General features: G+C 46.6%; 2 protein-coding genes across 5 annotated transcripts in view; one reads left to right on the forward strand and one right to left on the reverse strand.

The window, feature by feature from the left end:
* Positions 1–8429, forward strand: part of SLC25A26 (solute carrier family 25 member 26) — an 85272-nt gene extending 76843 nt beyond the window's left edge. For all 4 annotated transcript variants that reach the window (XM_015640983.2, XM_015640984.2, XM_033517332.1 and 1 more), the window contains 2 exons: positions 1244–1317; positions 5859–8429. In XM_015640983.2, coding sequence (XP_015496469.1) covers positions 1244–1317; positions 5859–5955 — 171 coding nt within the window. In that variant the 3' untranslated portion in view covers positions 5956–8429. The remainder of the gene's footprint in view (positions 1–1243; positions 1318–5858) is intronic.
* Positions 8430–12463: 4034 nt separating this feature from the next.
* Positions 12464–19764, reverse strand: part of LRIG1 (leucine rich repeats and immunoglobulin like domains 1) — an 87207-nt gene continuing 79906 nt past the window's right edge. Inside the window, 7 exon segments of the mRNA XM_015640986.1 lie at positions 12464–13214; positions 13454–13762; positions 14907–15053; positions 15630–15752; positions 17050–17469; positions 18409–18690; positions 19291–19611. Coding sequence (XP_015496472.1) covers positions 12982–13214; positions 13454–13762; positions 14907–15053; positions 15630–15752; positions 17050–17469; positions 18409–18690; positions 19291–19611 — 1835 coding nt within the window. The 3' untranslated portion in view covers positions 12464–12981.

The following is a 19764-nucleotide window of genomic DNA, read 5'->3' on the forward strand; positions in this document are numbered from 1 at the left end:
AAACAGGCACTGCATGCAGAACTAATGAAATTGTTGTGCTCCTTTCCTTGAATGCTTCTCTGGTCCTTTCCCAAAGGAGCTGTCTGAAACAGACTGGGGCTTGTGCTCAGCTTCCAGAGTCTCATGCAGTGTCTTAAGGAGAAAAGCCCTGTACAGTCAGACATCCAAAGTTAAACTACCCATCAGGGATTTATTCTGTTGTTTTGATAATTCTGACTGTGTGTGTATGTCTTTTCTGAGGAGGGCTTGGTACTGGATTTTCTGACATAAAATTTTAAACTATAGATTGTGATGGCCAACATCTGCCAATGAGGGCAGAAGGAAGATTGCTTATAAGAACAGTAAGTTTAATAAGTTTAGAAATTTATAGTGAGTCTGGTGTTCCCATCATCATCTCACTGAGCCAGGGCAGAACTGACAGCTACTGAGCTAAGAGCCCACAGCAGGTAGATGTTCCTAAAACCTGTCCCAGCCCTGAAAAGAGCTGTTGTGTTGGTGAAGGATGGGCATTCTGGAGCTTCTCTGGGTGTTTTTTACCCTGTTGCTCCTGTCTCTCATTTTGGGGCGTTTCTTGTTGCTAACATGCACCTCCCCAGCAGAGTCACATCTGTGTTCACCATGTTGCTGTGTTATCTGTCATTGCTGGGTTGTGTCTGTTGCAGCTTCTTTGTCTTTGGGTAGCGTCAGTGATAAACCTGTAAAAACTGTGTTTCATTTCTCTCTGCCTCTCTCCTGAGCAACTAGGTAAAGAAATGAGGGTGCTTTGAGACCATTCAGTTTATATTAGTCATTTCACATTAACTAGGTCACACATGGAATTTAAGTCCTGCTGTTTGTCCTCTGTTTTGCACTCAAGACAATTTTCACATGCAATATACTACTCAGGGTTTGAGGGTTTTTTTGTTTTTAAATCTAAAGAAGCACCAAAATCACTTGGTGCTGTGAGAGTGGGTTTTTATTAAGGTCTTACAGTATCAGCTGGTAGATGCAGAGCTGAAGGGACTGGGTGCCCAGTTCTGAACTAACCAACTCTGTGACCTTGATTGTTTTGTTCTTCTGTGCCTCTGTTTCACTTTCCACCCTTTTTTTCATTCCTGGAGATGAGAAGCTTTTGCCTGTGCTTGGGGTAAGGAGATCATTAGGATATCTGTAATTCCTGTCATGTAGTACTAACCAGGGACAGGAGCTCAGTAAATAACTAAACCTCTGCCAACACTTTCCAATCTCTCTCTCTGTGGTGCAGGCTGGTTCCAGCAACGCCAGCGGGAACGTGCTGGCTGCCCTTGGTGGCATCTGGAGGACACAAGGCCTGTCAGGGTAAGGACGTGCTGCACCTCAGGGGTTGTGTTGTCTGTGTGTTTTAGGGGGTGTGAGAGGATGGGATGGGATCTGTTTACATTTAAATACTGGCACACAGAAAAGCCTTTTGATTGCTGCACACCTGGGCAGGGAGCAACAGTTGGGTAGCCACAAACAAGTCCCTCAGGGAGGTTGAGTGTCCTCACCTTAGCCCTGGCTGAGGGCAATGTCCAGGGAAGAGCACAGAAAAGGGACATTGTTGGGAGTATATCCCTTGGCCTTGAGTATGTGCCCCTGGATTTTTGCAGTGTGGAACCCATTGCAAAAGTGCAAGTTTTCTGAGCCTGGCTTGAGTACAAAGAGTAGGTCTGAGCAGCCACAGAGCAGCTCTCCGAGGCTTTCCTGCTGTAGCCAGAGTTTGGAAATGTTCTGGGCTTTCCTCTGACCAGCTGTGGAAGTCTGAGGTGATGTCCATCTAGTCTCTTTAGTGTCTCACTTTGTCCAGTTCTGAGACACAGAATTGCTCTCCTGGCCTTGGAGCAGTGTGGGAAGATGGAGTCTTCTGCTAGTGTTTCTAGAATGTTTAGAGGTGTCAAAATTATTATTGATTTTTACTGACACTGCTTCATTTACACCACCTTGTCCTCTTTGGGTGCATATACCAGTAGTTGTATAGTAGTTATACCAGTAGTTGACCTCTGAAAGTGAATATATGTCTTAACTTCTCCAGTCCATGAAGTTCAGCCTGTGCTTCCTTCAGTAGGGCCTGGAAGAGAAATGGAGGGATTTTTGGAAGCTTGGGGATTTTTCTTGTAGTTTTCTCTATGTTTTTAACCCTCCCACTCTTTCAGGGCATTGTTCTAACCTTTGTTGCCCAAAGCACTGTGCACAACGCAGCTTTGCAGGGGACAGCTTTCTCTGAACATCTGATCTCTGCTTGCCCAGATAATAAAAGTTCAACCCTCTTTCTACACATGTGGGAAATAATTCAAAACAAATTGCAGGAAGTTCCTGAACACTGATTCCAGGAAGGCATCCAGCTGTGCCCCCCAGCAGCACTCAGGGATGGGCTGTCTCAGGTTTGCCTGAGACAAGGTGATGTGGCAGCAGATGAATTTTGGGTCCTGCATGGCTTTGTGGACCCTTAAGGCATGTTTTGAAAGGGACTGGAAGAAGTGAGGCCATGTCTGCTGTTAGTGGAAGTTGAGCTCTGAAGGGTGTGAAGAGGCATGGATTTGACTGAGGAAACTTCCCCCATCCCCCAGCTAACAGCAGAAAGTGAAAATGTATGTTTGTCTTCTTTTCAGGGTGTTTCAGCAATGCCCTTTTCTAAACAACCCAGAATTAATCTCTGCCCAAAGATAGCACCAATGGACTAGGACCAAAGGGAACACAATTTAGTTGAAATCAAAACAATAAGAGATTTGGAGAAAAAGTAACATGTAAAGGAGGCCAAGCTGCGTCAGCTGCGAGGAAAAGGAAGAAAGTCTTGGGAAAAATAAACGCAGAGGCTGCCATGCCTGCTGCCAATTATAAATCTATTAATCAAAACCAATAAAAATGTCGGGCTTTTTTGGCCAGTTACAACATGACATGATTTATGGCTCCTCTAATAAATCTCGTACTTGAAGAGGAGGAATTCTGAGGGCAGAAAGACGCATTGCTTATTGCCACCTTATTAAAACCAGAGCACAGGGCTCAGCTTCCTGGTCTGCACCTAGTAAATCCCTCTGCTTCACGCCAAGAAATTCCACATCCCTTTCTGTCCAGGGAGAGCCAGGACTGTGGCAGGGGTTGGGATGGGGTGAGAGGATCTGTGAACCTCTTTGCTCTTGCCAGCAGGGTAGAGGAATCATTCACAGGAGAGGGAGTTTGCATCTTGTCTGACAGCTTTTCACACAAGGAGACAGTGGTGTTTGAAAGCCATGGCTGAAGCTTCTTGTTGAGAAACACGAGGGTTATTGGAGTGGTAATGCTCTTGGTGAGGTGTCCTGTGTGGAGTTGGGGATGGAGCTGGTAGTATTGCAGCAGGTGTCCTGTTCCTCCCATGAGCTTCCTGGTCAGAGTGGAACTGGCACGTGTGAGGTACCGATTTAATTTTGAAATAATACTCCCTCGACATAGTTTAGTTTTATTTGTTGAAGTATGGATTATGAATCTCGATTTCAGTGGAAAAATACCAGAAGGGCACATGCCTCAGCAGTAATGGCACATGCAGAGAGAAAGTCTCTGTTGCTGGGCACCCCCCTCGGAGAGAATTCTCTTTGGGAAGTAGAGAAAGGTCCTGTCTTTGGGGGAATTTCACCTGGCAGCCAAGCAGAGGGAGGGAGCTTCCAGCACCGAGCTGCAGGTTGAGCTGTGGGGTAACCCTGCTGCAGGAGGAGACTCATGAACCTATCAAAGAGCTATGGGAGGAGCTATGGGGTATAAAAGCCACTATAAACTGCCTCACTGAAGCTCGTTGTGTGCCATTTATCAGCTGCCCAAGGCCTCCCCTGAGCTCTGGACAGGCTTTGTGGCTGGGCCTGGGCCCTGTCTTCGCTCTCCTGCCCAGCCTGTGCTCATCCTGCTTAGTGTCCTCTCCTTACAGTCCTGCTCAGTGTCCTCTCCATGCAGTCCTGCTCAGTGTCCTCTCCATGCAGTCCTGCTCAGTGTCCTCTCCATGCAGTCCTGCTCACCCCCTGTGTCCCTGCCTGTTCCCTGATGCCCAGCCATGCTGTTCCCCACAGCCAGGCCCCGCTGGCTGCTGTGCAGAGCACAAGCTGCCCACACAGAGAGCTCAGTGCAGAGCTGTAGCCAGAGGAAAGCAGTGGTTTGTCTCAGTATGGTCACCTCCTTGGTCCAGAGGGTACTTCTTAGGTTTTGTGGCCAAGCACACAGTGGTTTTTTTGGCACTGGCCCCTCTGAGCTGCATTGCCTTACCCTCTTTCCCAGGGAAAAGCAGTAGGATCAGCACCTCTGGAAGTGTTCAAAACGTGTGTAACTGTGGTGCTTGGGGACATGGGTTAGTGGTGGGCTGGGCAGTGCTGGGTTGTTTTGGACTTGTCCTTTTTCAACCTAGATAATTCAATGATATGAAGGGTAACTGCAGGGGTCCTGTTAGTCTCCTGTTAGGAGCTGAGGAGTGGCAGAGTGCCAGGTGAAATCTCCAGACAGACCAAATCCAACTAGACAGCAGACCTCTGCCCACCAGAGCGGTTTCTGATGGGGCCAGCAGAAATAAACCCAATTTGTTTCATCTGCTGATGGAGGCAGGCGTGGCCCAGCAGAGACCAGTTTGGATCAGACCTGCCACAGAGCTCTGCTCTTTGGATTTGGGACCTTCCTGCAGCTGTTCAGCTCTGCCCTCACACAGAAAGGGAGCCCATGGGGGAAGCATGGATTGGAGAGGCCACAGGTGGCAGGTGGGAGCAGGAAACGGGGAGAAGCAGGGCCAGGATTCTTGGAAGTGATGGTTAGTAATACGGGTTGCCAGGGATGCAGCTTCTGGGTAACTCAGTTATGGGCCCCTGTTTGTGTAATAGCTGTGTCTCGAGTGGGCTGTTCTGGAAACAAATGTCTGCCCCTGCTCCCGTAATGAGGCTCCCTAATTCCGCAGGAGAGGGATGCTGTGTGCTGCTCCCTAGGATTTGCCCTATCAGTGCTCTGTCCATACATGCCTTGTACAAATTACTCTGTTTTAAAGCTGTCATTATGGTAATAGGCCCAATTGCTGTCTAGTAAAGCCATAAAATGTTTCCATCTGCCTGTGTGCTCCAGGCTCCTTAGCAGAGCTCATTACTGCCAGAGGTTTCCCTGTGCAGCAGGAGCAGGGAGCTCCTGAGCAGCCAGGTCTCACAGGAATCACAACGTGTCCCTCTCTGGACACGCTCCTCACAGGGACCAGAAAGTGTTTGGGAAAGCCAAGGACAGGATCCCTGTGGAGCTCAGCCAGGCTGAGTGCCATAGATCTGGAAGGGGGTTTCTCCACAAAGGAAGCCTGTAATCCTCTGGGAGGATACACTGGCCTGTCCTGAAGTTGCTAAACCATCTGTGAGTTTAGATGTGTCAAACAATTGGCTTTGCATAAGTTCCCTGTTAATTTCAAAGGACGATGAAGATCATGAAATGGGTGGCAGCTGAAGGCACCACAAATGGAGTATTTCTGCTCCCTCACGGCTGTTGTGTGTTCCTGGGAACGAGCCACTGCAGTGAGCAGGGCTGTCTCTGCAAAGGGGAGCCCCTGGCCCAGAGAGGCTGGTGGGGGCAGTGGAGGACAGGATCTTCCCACCTGTCTGCAGCTCTTGGTGGGCATGAGCCTGAGCTCCCCTTTGCATTGGCCCATAATGGCCTCCTGCCTTTTCCTTCTGCCTCAGCCCTTTCCCGAGGAGTGTGGAGAGGGGTTAAAAACAGCAAGCCTTGGGAGTGCTGTGTTGGGGAAGTCCAGACAGATTCCTTCAGTGAGCAGCAGAGTGGGATTTAAGAAACCAGCAAGAGAGAGTTTTTCTTGGCTTTGTTTTCCGAAGCCCCTGCCTCCACTCCCCGCTCATCCTCTCCAACTGCCTTTCCTTTGCCTTCAGCTTGTTCGCAGGTGTTGTCCCACGGATGGCAGCCATCAGCCTGGGAGGCTTCATCTTCCTGGGGACATACGAGAAGACTCGGCAGCTGCTGCTGTGAGCCAGCCCGGCCGCTCCTGCTGGGGGAGAAGCCACCGAGCCGCAGGAGGAGTCGGGCTGGGAGCAGCGCCTTCCTCCCGCAGCCCTCACAGCAGCTGTCCCGCAGGCTGAGAGCCACTCTCCCTGCTAGAGAAAAGTAAATCCTCCAATAATCCAGTTTCCCAAACATGAAATTTTCCTCCGTGGAAAGTAGGTGAAGTCATTGTGAAGAGTTGTGCCAAAAAAGCAATGTTTGGGGGGTAAACAGCTAATTACGATGGCTGCAAAAGGCATTATTAGAACTCCTGCAGGGAAAGTGTTTTGGAAAGCTCTGGCTTGGGGGCTGAGTGGGAAGGCTGAAATAAAGCAAGTTTTCATCATTCAGTGGCACCTGCTTCGTAACAGGGGAGGGGAAGGGGCTGATAGAGTTACAGCCTGCTGCCCTCCAACAGCACCGAAAGGATTCCGGCTTGGGAGAGATCTTTGTAAAAGACAATAATCCATTTGTTTCTGATTCGAGCTGTATTTGTGGAAGTTTATATTCCTGTTTATACCTACAGGTGCTCAGCAAGCATTCCTGTGTGGGAGCCAGTGCAGCTTTATTAATCACACTCATATTTCTCCAGTAAAAGCACAGGCTTGTATTATTTTACAGCTGTGCTTGTGCAAAGACATGGAGCTCTGCCTTCTTTTGGTCTTCATCCCTCAGCTTCTGAAGCAGCAGGAGGATGGAAGTGCTGAAGCCTGGGAGGGAAGCTGGGAGGGCAAGGCAGGGAGAACATCAGAGTTCTGCTGATGTAGGGGTGGATCCTGAGGGCTCGTGGGGGGCTGCTGGCAGTCAGAGCAAAATTCTGCTGCTGTTCTCATGTAGGAAACAGAAGCTGCAGCAGCCAAAATGGTGTGGGGATGAGTGTGATGAAAAGACCTTATTGGAATTACTCAAAATTATCATCCAAAATAATTATTAAACAGCACAGGCTGGATGTTTTATTACACTGCTGTCCATGACAGAGCAGGAAGACTTTTTAGAGGCCAAAACTTAGAAAATAATTGGCAGACAAGTAAAACATACAGAACAAAGGACATAATTCTTTAAAATAATCTTCAGTTAAAATGCAGAATTCAGCCAAGTCCCATATTGGCTGGTGGGTAATGCTACTCGTTACCATGGCTTGGTGTAGCTGTGCTTCCTGCCACTTGGAGGCTGTTTTATGACATTCTATATATATATGTATCACATCCAATTTTAGGGGCTGGGGGGGAGGGAGATTTATTACTCAGTCTAAAAATCTATCACATTTTCTCTTGAAGCTCTTTAAACATGGTGAGGGGGTTAGTAGTGCAGTTGATGCATTTAATTACTTGAGCTGTAAATAATCATCTTTATGTCATTGGGTCCAAATGGTGCATTTCTTGTTGTTTTTATTTAATATTGCAGAATCAGTTTTTGTCATCACTTTTTTTTTTTTCTTTTAAATTAAAATAAAAAACTCCAACCAAAACCCAACAAAACCCAACCAAGCAGCCAAATTGTTTTAACCAACCAAATGGTGGGAGTGGACAGACCTCAAGTGATTCCCTTTCCTCTGTGCCAGTGGAGACGCTCTGCACAAGAAGGCCAAAGGTACCTGGGAATGGCAGCAGGCAAGGGAGAGCAGCAGGTGGCTGGTTTGTCTAATCAGGGTGTAAAAATAATTTTAGTTTGGGGAGTGTGGGGAGAAAAATAGACCAAGAAATGCCTTGGTTCCCCTATGACTTTGCTTTAAGTTTTAGCAATGTTTTATTTCAAGTTCACCAAAATAAAATAAAAAACCTAATTGTAGCCCATTACTGGGATGAAGTGGGGAAACAAATTTCAGGCCAGGCACCAGCCTGTTATAAGTGACCTTTTTATTAAGCCTGGGAGGTTAATTAAAGTTGCTATTACTGAAGTGTTAATTAATGTTATGGGTTACAAAGTTACAAGAGGTAAATGTTAATTATGTCTGATTATGATATAAAGTTGTCAAGATGATGGTTGGTATTACTGTTAATGACTTTGGTTTATTTGGGATTGAGACTGGGTTGGGGTCTGGAGATTGGAATATGGTGGATTAGTAAGAAATATCGAGGCTTGTAAGGGCCTGGACTGGTAGAAGAAAAGAACATTCCAGAACATGAGGTAATGAAGGGCTTGTCAATACCTTAAGTGATGACTGGAAGAAGCATCCACCAATCACACAATGCCTTGAGAAAACGCTTGGAGCGGGATGAGCACTGTTCTAGACCAATCATGGCCCGGGAAAGCGGCCAGTCCCAAAGAGGATCCCAAACGGACCAATCCAGGACTTGGGGAAGGGAATAAATCAGGGTGTTGGCTCATATCTGAGGTTATTTCATTGGAGAAGCGTGTTTGTGGTGTTGTTATCCTGATTTGTAGGGTGGAGTACACAAGCTTAGCTTGGTCTCCCTTCGGCCATTGTTCACATTTAATAAATGAGCCAGACTTTTCTCCTCCATCAGAAAGTCTCGTTTATAACAATTCTCTTAAAACCTCTCCCAATTTTGAAAAATGTTAACTCCTAGATGTGTTAAGAAACTTTAAGCATTCTCAGACAACGTGCTTTATACCAAAAGCGAAAACTTCAAGGAGAACATAGTTTTTATTTTTTAAAAAACATACAGAAACTGAATTGAGATTTTTAGTTAAAGGAGGAATTCAGGCTTATCTCCAAAGCTACCTCTGGAATTTCCATCTAGGGTGGGGTTGGGGTTTGGGAACACCAGAGGTGTTCAATATTGCAGCTGGGCCTGGTGTTGTCCTGGCCCTGTTTTTACTTGCACACATGCACACACCCCTCATCTGTTGTGTTCTCACTGCCAAGATAGGGGGACTTGCCAGATTGTAATGCAAACTGAACATACATATATATATATATATATATATATATATATATATATATATATATATATGAAGTGTATTTCTTAAAAGTTCGGGTATTGTATTTTTCAACCCAGCCCCAAATTCCACGCCCTCCACATGTCAGGCTGTCAGAGCCTCATGCTGTTCCCCAGGATCTCGTGGCCCAATTTTAAGAGCAGGTACTTTGGCAGTTAATCTCCATTTTCATGAAAGACAAAAAAGAGATGTAGCAATGGATTAGAATTTTATTTAATTTTCAACTGAAACTCCCAAAAGCTCACTCTCAACAAATCAGCCGTAATATTATAAATGAACCTTTATTAAAGACACTTCAATGCCGTTTGTTAGACACTTCAATATCTTACATGTTTTTCAATGTACAACATTGTACCAAATTTTCTAATAAATAAATAAATTTGTACACAAAAGTAATACTTCCTCTTTCACATTGCCTCTTAGAAGCAGCAAATTCACATATTTAGTGGAAGTCATTAGGCAGTTAATTTTATTCAGAAACATTACTTTCAATGTTAACATGGCAAATATGCTTTGTATCTGCACTGGTGATGACATTTCTGCCAGCAAAACGAGCCCATTGGATCATTCCCATCTTCCCTGTGTCCCTGGTTCCATGAGTTGGTTCTGGAGCACTTTTCCTTTCAGTGAAAGGAAAACTCTGCTCGGTTTATAATTTTATAACACCCTTTTCCTTTGCTTTCAATAAACTTGGCACTCAACATAATTCACCACCTGTCTCAAAGTGCAAATGTGTCAATAGTCAGGGACTGGGACAGACAGGTACTGGCTGAATTATGCCTGGCTTCATCCAGGGGCAGCTGCTGCTCTCCCTGGCCCTGAGGTCCTTCCCTTAGAGGAGGAGCTGATGGCTCCTCAAGCTAAGGCTGGGTAGGACCAGCTTGTGATAAAGCCAAGGGGCAGCTTGCAGCCACTCCCTGAAACCCCACAGGTGCAGCAGTGCTGGGGCAGCTCCCTCAGTGATGGATCTCAGGTGAACTTTAAGTGTTTCTGCCCTTATCTCTGCTGCTTGTTCCAAACCACAGTCCTGGCAAAGGTGGATTCCCAGACTCAGCCTCAGTGGAACTGGTATTAGAGTTGCTCCTAAGGAAAAAAGTAACAACCCCACCCTCCCCCCGTGCTAAACCTGCCCCAAAGTAGTCATCACCAGAGTTAGCAACCTCATGTTAGCAGAACTGAAATCACAAAGAACTGGGAGTCCTCCATCCACAGGTACCAGCAAACACCAACAGAAAGCAACCTTTCTATAAATAAAAAGTGTCATTGTGAAGTCAGAAGTGACAAAGATCTGCTTGACTCAGGTGGACATTCCTTTATACCCCCCCATTTATAGAGGAATTTAAAAGACCACATAAAAACATTTGGGCTGTTTCCATTTGAAAGTCTATTCAACCATGAATCCACAGTTTTCCTTATAAAACAAGTTTTTCTAACTAGCCCAGAATTGCTACACAAGGCAGCATAACTCACTTGAAGGTGATATTTTCATAAAGAGAGTCTGGCTGTTCAGCTACAAAGTGTAATATTGTGTTGCAAGGGGGAAAAAAAAAAAAAGTATTGGATGAATTAGTGATACAGCTGTCCCCTTAGGAGTGCAGTTTAGTTTTGTTGTCAAAACAGCTCTATGGTTTCAGCCCCCACTGGAGCAGATGTGTTTTTCGGGTGTGAAGATGCATTATACTGGCAGAGGTTATTTATTCTAAGCAGGGCAAGGCTGGATTTGCTGCACACACCTCAGACAGGTAGAGCTGGGTCCCTTTGGGAGGGGAAGGGCCTATGGTGCTCAGTGCTGTGCCAGCACACATGGCAGGTAACACCTCCTGCGATGACGTGTTTGAGAGGTGTGCTCTTATGAGACCACCCCTGGTTTACTGCACAAGTTATTTATTTTGGTAACAACTTCTTCCCAGTCAAAACAGCCTTTTCCTCTGGTTGTCTTGGGGCTCTGCACTGCTGAAGAGTTATTTAGTGCCTCCTGTGTGGTCCATGCTAAAGTCTCACACAGTCACAGTTCAAATGCAAATTGTATAAAGTTTTGAAAAATAATGGAATTTAAGTTCTTCCACCAACAGGAAAATATCAGGTTGCTATGTAATTGCTCACTGCTTTTTTTCTTCATAAATTTGACACAGCTGAAGATCTCTGTTATTGAATGTGTTAAGTATAGTAAATTTTCAAGGGGAAGGAAATTTGTGCTAAGAAACCCAATCGAATCACAATGTCTTGGGTTGGAAGGGACAGAATCACAGGATTAACTAGGTTGGAAGAGACCTTTGAGATGATCAAGTCCAACCTAACACCACTGTAACATCTAAACCATGGCTAAGTGCCAGATCCAGTCTTTTTTTAAACAGCTCCAGGGACAGTGACTCCACCACCTCCACAGGCAGCCCATTCCAATGCCCAGTCATTTTTTGTGAAGAATTTTTTCCTAATGTCCAGCCTAAATTTCCCTTGGCACAGCTTAAGGCTGTGTCCTCTTGTCCTGTCACTGGTTGCCTGGGAGAAGAGCCTGACCCCCACCTGACCACAAACACCTTTCAGGAGGTTGTAGAGTGATGAGGTCACCTCTGAGTCTCCTTTTCTCCAGGTTAAACAACCCCAGCTCCCTCAGCTGTTCCTCACAGGGTTTGTGTTCCCAGCCCCTCACCAGCCTCGTTGTGTCCTCTGGATGTGCTCAATCATCTCAATGTCCTTCCCAAACTGAGGGGCCAGAACTGGACACAGAACTCCAGGTGTGGCCTCACCAGTGCAGGGGAGTGCAGGGGAGGAATGAGCTCCCTGCTCCTGCTGGCCACACCATTCCTGATCCAGGCCAGGGGCCATTGGCCTTCTTGGCCACCTGGGCACACTGCTGGCTCATGTCCAACTGCTGTCACCAGTACCCCCAGGGCCCTTTCTCTCTGGCCCCTGTCCCCAGCCACTGTCCCCAGCCTGTAGCACTGCTGGGGCTGTTGTGGCCAAAGTGCAGGACCCAGCACTCAGACTTGTTAAACTTCAAGTGGTTGGACTCAGCCCATCTATCCATCCTGCCCTGACCTTAAAGGTGATGTTCCAGCCCCCTACCATGGGCAAGGGAAACCTTTCAGTGGTCCAGGTTGCTCAGAGGTCCATCCAGCCTGAACACCTACAGGGATGGGACATCTGCAGTTTCTCTGGCAACCTGTACCAGTGCTGCACCACCCCCACAGGGAAAAATGTCAGTTTCTTCTGTATCTAATGTAAATTTCCCCTTTTTCAGTTTGAACTCATTACTCTTTGTCTCGTCACTACAGTCCTCCTTATATTGAGGGCACCAGAACTGTGTGCAGAAGCCCAGGTGGGGTCTCACCTGAGTGGAGCAGAGGAGGAGAATCTGCTGCCCACAATGCTCTGGATGCAGGCCAGGACACAGCTGGATTTCTGGGCTGTGAGCACACATGGCCAGGGCATGTCCAGCCTCTGATCCACCAACACCTCCAAGTCCCTCTCCACAGATGAGGCTGCTCCTGGTCACTTCTCCAGCCAGCCAGTACCTGGGATTGCCCCAGTCCTGGTGTACATGGTGTAAAGGAACTTCCACTGAAAATAGGACAATCCCTTTGGAATGGTCTGGCTTTTAAAAGTTCTGTTTATGCATTTAAGGCACCAGAATTATTTCTCTCACAAAGTTTAACAGCAACCTGATACTGAAAACAATATTGCCAAAATTGTAAAATTTCACTCAGTTTTCCATGCACTAAAGATTAAAATAGCCTCTGTAAAAGATATATATATATTTTTATATATATATTTATATATGAAAACTCTTATGTACAGTTGTATCAAATACTTTTCTCTTTACACAATAATCCCTTGCATTTATGTGCTTCATATGCAAGTTGACTTTTGAACACTTCATACTTCTCAGGGAAGTTTTAAACTATGTACAATCAGATGACGCTCGAACAGGAGGTTGTTCCCCATACAAGCTTGTTTCTCATACCTCAGTTGGTTGCCTTTGCCAGGCCATCAGTTCAAAATTCGAGGTAGAAGTAAGTAGCCTATATACTCTGTGCAAAAAAAAAAAAAAAAAATTAAAAAAAGTAATAGTGTGTTTGTTAATTTGCACGTGGCAGTCAGTCTGTGCTCTCAGTCCAGAGATCTGTTGGGTAGCTTGGGCTCGTGAATGGAGTCGTGGCGTTGGGCTGTGGTGCTGTTGGGCAGGAGAGCCTGCTCCACCTCTGCTTCCCTCTGCAGATCCAGTAGTGCTGGGGTTATTTCAGGAAGCACGTTCAGTTGTTTTAATGACCCTCCTGCAGGTGAAGCTCTCACCAAATTAAGGTTGTTAAGCTCTGAAGGCTTTGCTGCTGCTTGTGAAGAGCCTGCAAAACCCCAAAGGAGCAGCGTGGTTAGGTGATGCTCAGCCTGCCAAGCACTCCCACCCTCCATGACCCTGGAGATCTTTCCCAAGCTTCATAATTCTGTTCTGTGCTCAAACCAACCCCACCTCTGCCATCCATGCCTGTCAGCTAGTTGAAAAGGCTGAGGGGAGCACATGGGGCTGTGTTCCAACCCTTCTGGTGCCCCTGGGGATCAGAGGTGACCCCGAGGAAGGACATACCGTGCGTGTCTGCGAGCAGCGCGCCGGCCGTGCCCTCCAGCCTTATCCTGTCATGGTTACTGGGGTACAGGGTCCCGTCTGTTTCCACTCTCTTGCCACTGGCAATCCCGTTGCAGGGCTGAGCATGAAGAAGGCTGGTGCCTGCACCCCTCTTCCTGTGGCGCTCCTTGCTGCTCAGTGCACTGGGGTGGGTGTTTTCCACAGTCTTTGGGCTCTCGGAGTAGCACTCGGAGTCCCTGGGGTAGATGTGGACGTTCATGCTGTCCGTGCTGCTGCTGCACTCCCTGCACACCACGGGCAGCCCAAAGCCTTCGGGGGAAGACAGGAAAATCAACAAGGGAAGATGAGCAGCTGCAAGTGCTCACCACTGGAGCACACAAATCATGGAAGGAAAGGGCAGTTCTGTGTAGTTCAGTGGGGGAATCTCTCACTAAATAAAATGGACACTGAGGTCTTACACAGGGCTATTACACACCCAGTTTTCAGAACTCTGTAGTCTCCATCACTAAAGGTAGTTCCAATTAACAGCTTTAGTTAGTCAGGGATTCTTTTTCACTCTAAAGAACTTGTAGCTTTCTGTTTTTTAAAATAAACTGTATTTCCTTTTCCAGACCTTCTAATCTGGGTAGAAATGCAAAGTGGAACTTCCCTGTAGCTGCTTTAGCTGCCTTTCTTATTTTTGTGCTGCTGCTTTACAGGGATCACCATCAGCCCACACTCTTCTTTCATGATACATTATTACTGTGGGGAACTACAGATGACCAGAATTCAAAGCAGCAAGGAATTCCTTAATGTTGAAAGTTAATTTCCTTAGTGCACTCAACAACTTTCCATTATTAAACTTTACATTAGTTTCTCCTAGAGAGAAAATGTTTCATTGGCTGATTTTCTGTGGCTTTTACAATACAGTGTGAGAACAGAATGCACATCCTAAAAATAGAAAACTATAAGTGTAACACCCAAGAAATTGGCAAAGAGCAAAGGCAGGTGTAGTGCCCAAAACAACCTTTAAATTTTGAAAATAAATTAAAAAGCTGAGCTTTGAAGTCAACAGCCCTTTTAAAAGAGCATGAAAAAATTTAGCACTTTCAGTTTTGAAAGTGCTCTCATATCTTCTCATACAAAAATCATAATATTTTAGGATTATTAGGAATATTCCTAAAATATTCAATATATATCACAAAATTCCCATCAGCCAGCTGATTTGCACAAGGTGGCAACTGGGAACTTTACTCTTCCTCTTTCTGACAGTTCCTCAAATTCCAGCTACCCAAGCTTGAGAGAGGATCAAAGCAAGCAGAAGAAAGTAAATTCTCTGTACCTGCACCTGAGAATCATTCTGAACTTTTTTTTCTCTGAAGGTAACAATTTCTTGTGTTAATGCTGTCTGACTTGGAGGGTTTTGTGATCTGTACAAACACGAAATATCTTCCCAGATTAATGGGGTTTGTACCTGTCTTATCTGGAACAAGCATTCCATTGGCCATGTCCTCAGTTTTCCAAGTGTCTTTATTATAGCTGATACACAGCTTAGGCTGTCTACAACCTACAGCAGGAGCTTCAACATCTGGACACCTTCCAGCATCAGCCTGACACATCCCTGTAACAAACAAACCATCTGGGTAAAGATCACAGCCATCTGCTCACAGTTAGATGACTTGCTTGTCTTACACTAGAAAAGGGAGAAAAAATAGCAGTGGAGATAATAGATAATTTTCAGCTAACATTTAACAGAATAAATGCTGCACAATCTCAGGAGGATCTTAGTTCAGAACTCTTCTCCTTCTTAATGTGCTGTGTTTAAATAGTATAAAACCCCAACATTTAATTTCAAAGCCTGAAGGCAGGGACAGGCAATGCTAATGCATTTTCTAGTATGACTATGGGTAACTCTGCTGCCAAAAAAAAGAATCCAAAATTAGCAAAAAAACAGTCCTTAGGGCCTGACTGAGCAGTTTCTGGGGCAGTCAGCTTGTAGGAACACTTACTCCTGGGAGAGGAGAGCTCTGTGAAGTCAAACACACATCCCTGCTCTGCATAAATGCAGGAATTACATTATGAAGATCTCTCAGATAACTCAGAACAAACACAAACACAGAAGCACTCTGGGCTGAGATTTCTACCTCCCATATCAAGTTCAGATCCAGCATTACAGAATAATTAAACCATTTCTCACCGTTGCTGTCGATGTGCCCATTGGGCTGCTGGGTGTCCACTCCAATGGCCACTTCCTGGCGCTCCGAGAGAGTCCCTTGGGAGGACAAGTAGCTTGGCACATCAGGAGGCACAATAGTCTCATCTAGAGCAATGGGAACAGGGAAAAGTCAGTTCCCAGCAGGATTTTCAAAGTAAATTTGCATTTTCAAGGGGTATTTGGGACCAGATCTAGAACCGGTTATTTTCTGTAGGTGCATTGGAAACTGAACTGCCTAAATACTCCTTTCCCCTCGGAAGCCCCATTCCTGATTTTTCAAAGCTTAAAGCTGTGAGACAGAGTGCTGATAAAGGCACTTTGAGTATTTGCATGTGGCATGGTCAGTACATAGTAGGTGGAGTAGAACTATTTATTCAGAATAAGTAAATCCTTCTCTTTCCCCTGAAATTCAGTCCCTCCTTTGACTCTCAAGTCTTCTGTCCCCTGAAGTCAGGAGTAAAAGCATTCTGCAGAACAGGGTCTTTGGTTATCTTAAGCAGGAAATAAGTGTTAAGCCTGTTAGCTGTCCTTGGCTTTCCCCATTTTCTATCAGGCAATTTCAGTTTCCCTTGCCACACAAAACCAAGTGAAACTCAATTATATCAGGCATGAAGCACTGGATTTTCAGGACTATAAAAAGGAATTATGAAAGAATCCCACTAGTACATCACACTGCTAATAGTCTATCCAAGACTTCCTACCTAGCCTGTGTCTTCAAAAATCCTTTTGTTCTCTATGTAAAGCTAAACATAATGTAGGAAGGCTGGAAATTCCAAGCAGGCTGGGAAATTCTTAGGCTGGTTCTTTCATACTTCTGTTTTGTTCAGAGGCTGCATAAGGAGGGCAGGAGACTATTCTTACTGCAACACTTATTTCAGCACCAAATTATCCCCTCTGAATATCAGGAGAAAGCAATAAACACTAATTTTTCCTCTAAAAAGTAATAGATATCCCCATCCCCCATCAACAGGGCAGGCTCTTATAGCCAACATGGAAAATGGATTCCAGCTTCTAAGTCTAATTTTTCAAGTTTTGACTTCAAAGTCTTTAAAAATACAGACATCCAAAAAGTAAGACAGGTTCCCAGCATCATGAACATCATCCAGACTGTCTCAAAAGTTATCATTTATGGTCATGGAAAACCAAAGTAGCAAAGCAATGGCTGGAACTACTGCCAAGTGGAAAAGACCTTCCTGAAGAGCAAGCCAAGGGGAGAAATGCAGCTCTGAACATGCTTCAGCAGCAAGTGAAAGCTGGTTGCAGCCCTGTGAGCCAAGAGAACCAGGGAGATAAGCCAGCTGCAGTTCCAGTGGATTGTGAGGCTCCCTGCCGAGCCGGCTCAGCCTCGGTGGGATGTCTGCAGCACGAAAGGTTAGAGGGGGCCTCAGGACACCGGAGCTACCTGTGTTGGTGACACTGTACTCTTCACTCTTCTTCCTGGTCTGGTAGATGATGCAGACCCAGACCAGGGAGGTGAGCACGATGCTGCAGACCACGGCGATGGTGATGATGCCCACGGTGGTGCGGTCCTTGCGGCAGCCCAGCGACTGCAGGATGCTGACGTGGCTGTGCGCGCGCTCCGTGCCCAGCGTGTTGGACATCTCGCACGTGTACTTCCCCGCGTCCTCCAGGACCACGTTCCTGACGATCAGCAGCTGGTTGCCCGAGGTGAAGTGGTGCCTTTCTGTCACCACCAGGGGCTGGTCACCTTTCAGCCAGGTGATGCGGGGCGGGGGGCTCCCCGTGGCTTTGCACTGGAGAGCCACGGTCTCACCCACGGACACCACGTGATCTTCCAGTGGATGGACCAAAGATGGAGTCTCTGCAGGAGAACAAACATAGAAATTAATTCATAGGGACAATGTAACAACAGATCTAACAGCACTGAATATTCCTCGTGTTCCTGCAGACACAGCTATGCATGAAGCAGGTACATGCTCAGGAGTATGTCAGCTGCCCGCCACAACTGATCTAACAAGCACAGCCAAGGTCTCACTTCTCACAACCAATTAGTGTTAAGTTTTCCCAACAAGAAGCTTCTGAGGACATGGGCCAACAGCTGACACGTGAATTATTTCATAGGGCAAAAGAGATGAAGTACAATTTCCTTCTGAAGTAATTTTCCCAGACAAATAGGCTGGTTGGAGGGGCTTCCTTGGCACAAGACAAGATGTGACTTATGGCTCCTTCTCTTACTTAACAGGTATTTTTCATTAGTGAACTATGGTGTAAAACAAGGAAACAAGACTAAGACCATTTGATTCTGTCTCTCTTTTATCTGCAACTGGTAAAGAGCTTGAATGGCCCCCCCTCCCAGTTCCCACTTGCACTCGGCCTCCTGGGACACCGGTGATGCCTTTTTGGCACTACCTAAAAACAGAGGCCAGAAAAAATAAGGGAATAAAAGCAGTTATATTTATTGAAGGGCCTTCAGGTTCATTTAGGGCAGACAAAGCCTGCCCAGGGACTACACCCAAAAATGGATGATGGGTTTTCATACTTTTTTAAGTTTGGTGCATTTCCATATTGAGGTAAGTAATTTACTCGAAGTCTGCTTCCCCACCAACTCACTTTTGTTTTCTTGGGGTCTGAGACAGTGAGGTATCCTTGATTCCCAGGCCTGGAGAGGAACTGTTTTGTCTGACCAAAATGGGAGAACAGTAGCTAACACTCTATATTGAGTTTGGAGTTGCACACTGAAGAATTGCAGGAGTACAAATACATGAAGAAGTATAAAAGCTAAGATCCTAAGGCATCTTACCCAGCACGGTGAGGGTGGCATTGGCGAGCACGGAGCCCGCAGAGTTCTGGGCTGTGCAGCTGTAGACGCCCATGTCCTCGATCTTCACGTCGGTGATGAAGAAGACGTCGTCGTCGGGCATGACGTGCATGCGGCGCTCGCGGGCCGCGGGGAAGTCGGTGCCGCCGTCCTTCTGCCAGGCGATCTGGGGCGTGGGGTGGCCCTCGGCCGCGCACTCCAAGCGCGCCGTCGTCCCCGTCCGGCTCGTGATGTCGTGGGGGGTTTTGATAAAGGACGGCAGCACTGACAAAGGAGAAATGAGAAAAGGGTGTGAGCGAAACACCATCTTCTGGGCAGGTCTGTTTGCCTTCCCACAGAGGGGATTGAAGCGACAATTACAGGAGAATGCCCACATGCCTTGGCACGGTGTCTCTGAGCTGCTGGGGACTGACCTTGTGTTTCTACAGAACACACCTGTCTGCAGAGTCCATGACACCCCAAACTATAGACATGGGATCAAAGCTAATTTTTTCTGTGAAACCTGGGGGAAAAAAAATCTATCTCTCCTACAGAGAACTTCCAACTGTTACATCCCTTTTCTTTGCATCCCTTTGTATTTTCATTTTCATTGGGCTAAGAATCTACCTGAGCAGCCAAAGAGCAGCAGCTTAAGCTGTTAAGGACATTCATGCTGAAGTGCTTGGCTGGATGGCAACCAACACAAAATGGTGTGTGCTCCTCCCAGGGCATTTCCCAGCACCCACCCAGATACAAACAGCTGCTGTGCAGAGGTTAAGAGCTCACCATCAGGAACGGACCCTCAGGAGAAACTAAGTGGATCCCAAGGAATTGCACCATGTAGGAGGAGCTCAGGCTGAGGAAGAGGAAGCAGTTCCCACTCACCATTAACGGTGAGCCGGGCCTTGTTGGAGTAGGTGGAGCCGAAGTGGTTGGTGATGACGCACTGGTAGCGGCCCTCGTGCGCGAAGGTGACGTGCCGCAGGTGCAGGATGGTGGTGCACTCCATCACCTCCCCGTCCTTGGCCCGCACGTGAGCGAAGTTCTCGATCTCGGCGTTGTGCAGCATCTCGTTGTCCTTCTTCCAGGCAAACATCATGGGGGAGCTGCTGCTGCTGGCGGCCAGGCAGGTGAAGCGGATGTCCTTGCCGAGGACAGCCACCGTCGTCTCGGGCTGGATGATGATCTGTGGCTTGGGGAAATCGTCTGGGAGGAAACAGCAATAGTCAGTGCTGGACTCTGAGGGCAGACTAGAGCAAAGCAAGAGGTGAAATGAGAAATAAGTGGTGCTCTGTAGAGCAGGTGTGCCACACAACAGCTCCATTGAGTCTTTGGTTTACATGGGATTGTTGTTCCTCT

Source organism: Parus major, chromosome 12 (genome assembly GCF_001522545.3).
Source record: "Parus major isolate Abel chromosome 12, Parus_major1.1, whole genome shotgun sequence".
Classification (NCBI taxonomy): domain Eukaryota; kingdom Metazoa; phylum Chordata; class Aves; order Passeriformes; family Paridae; genus Parus; species Parus major.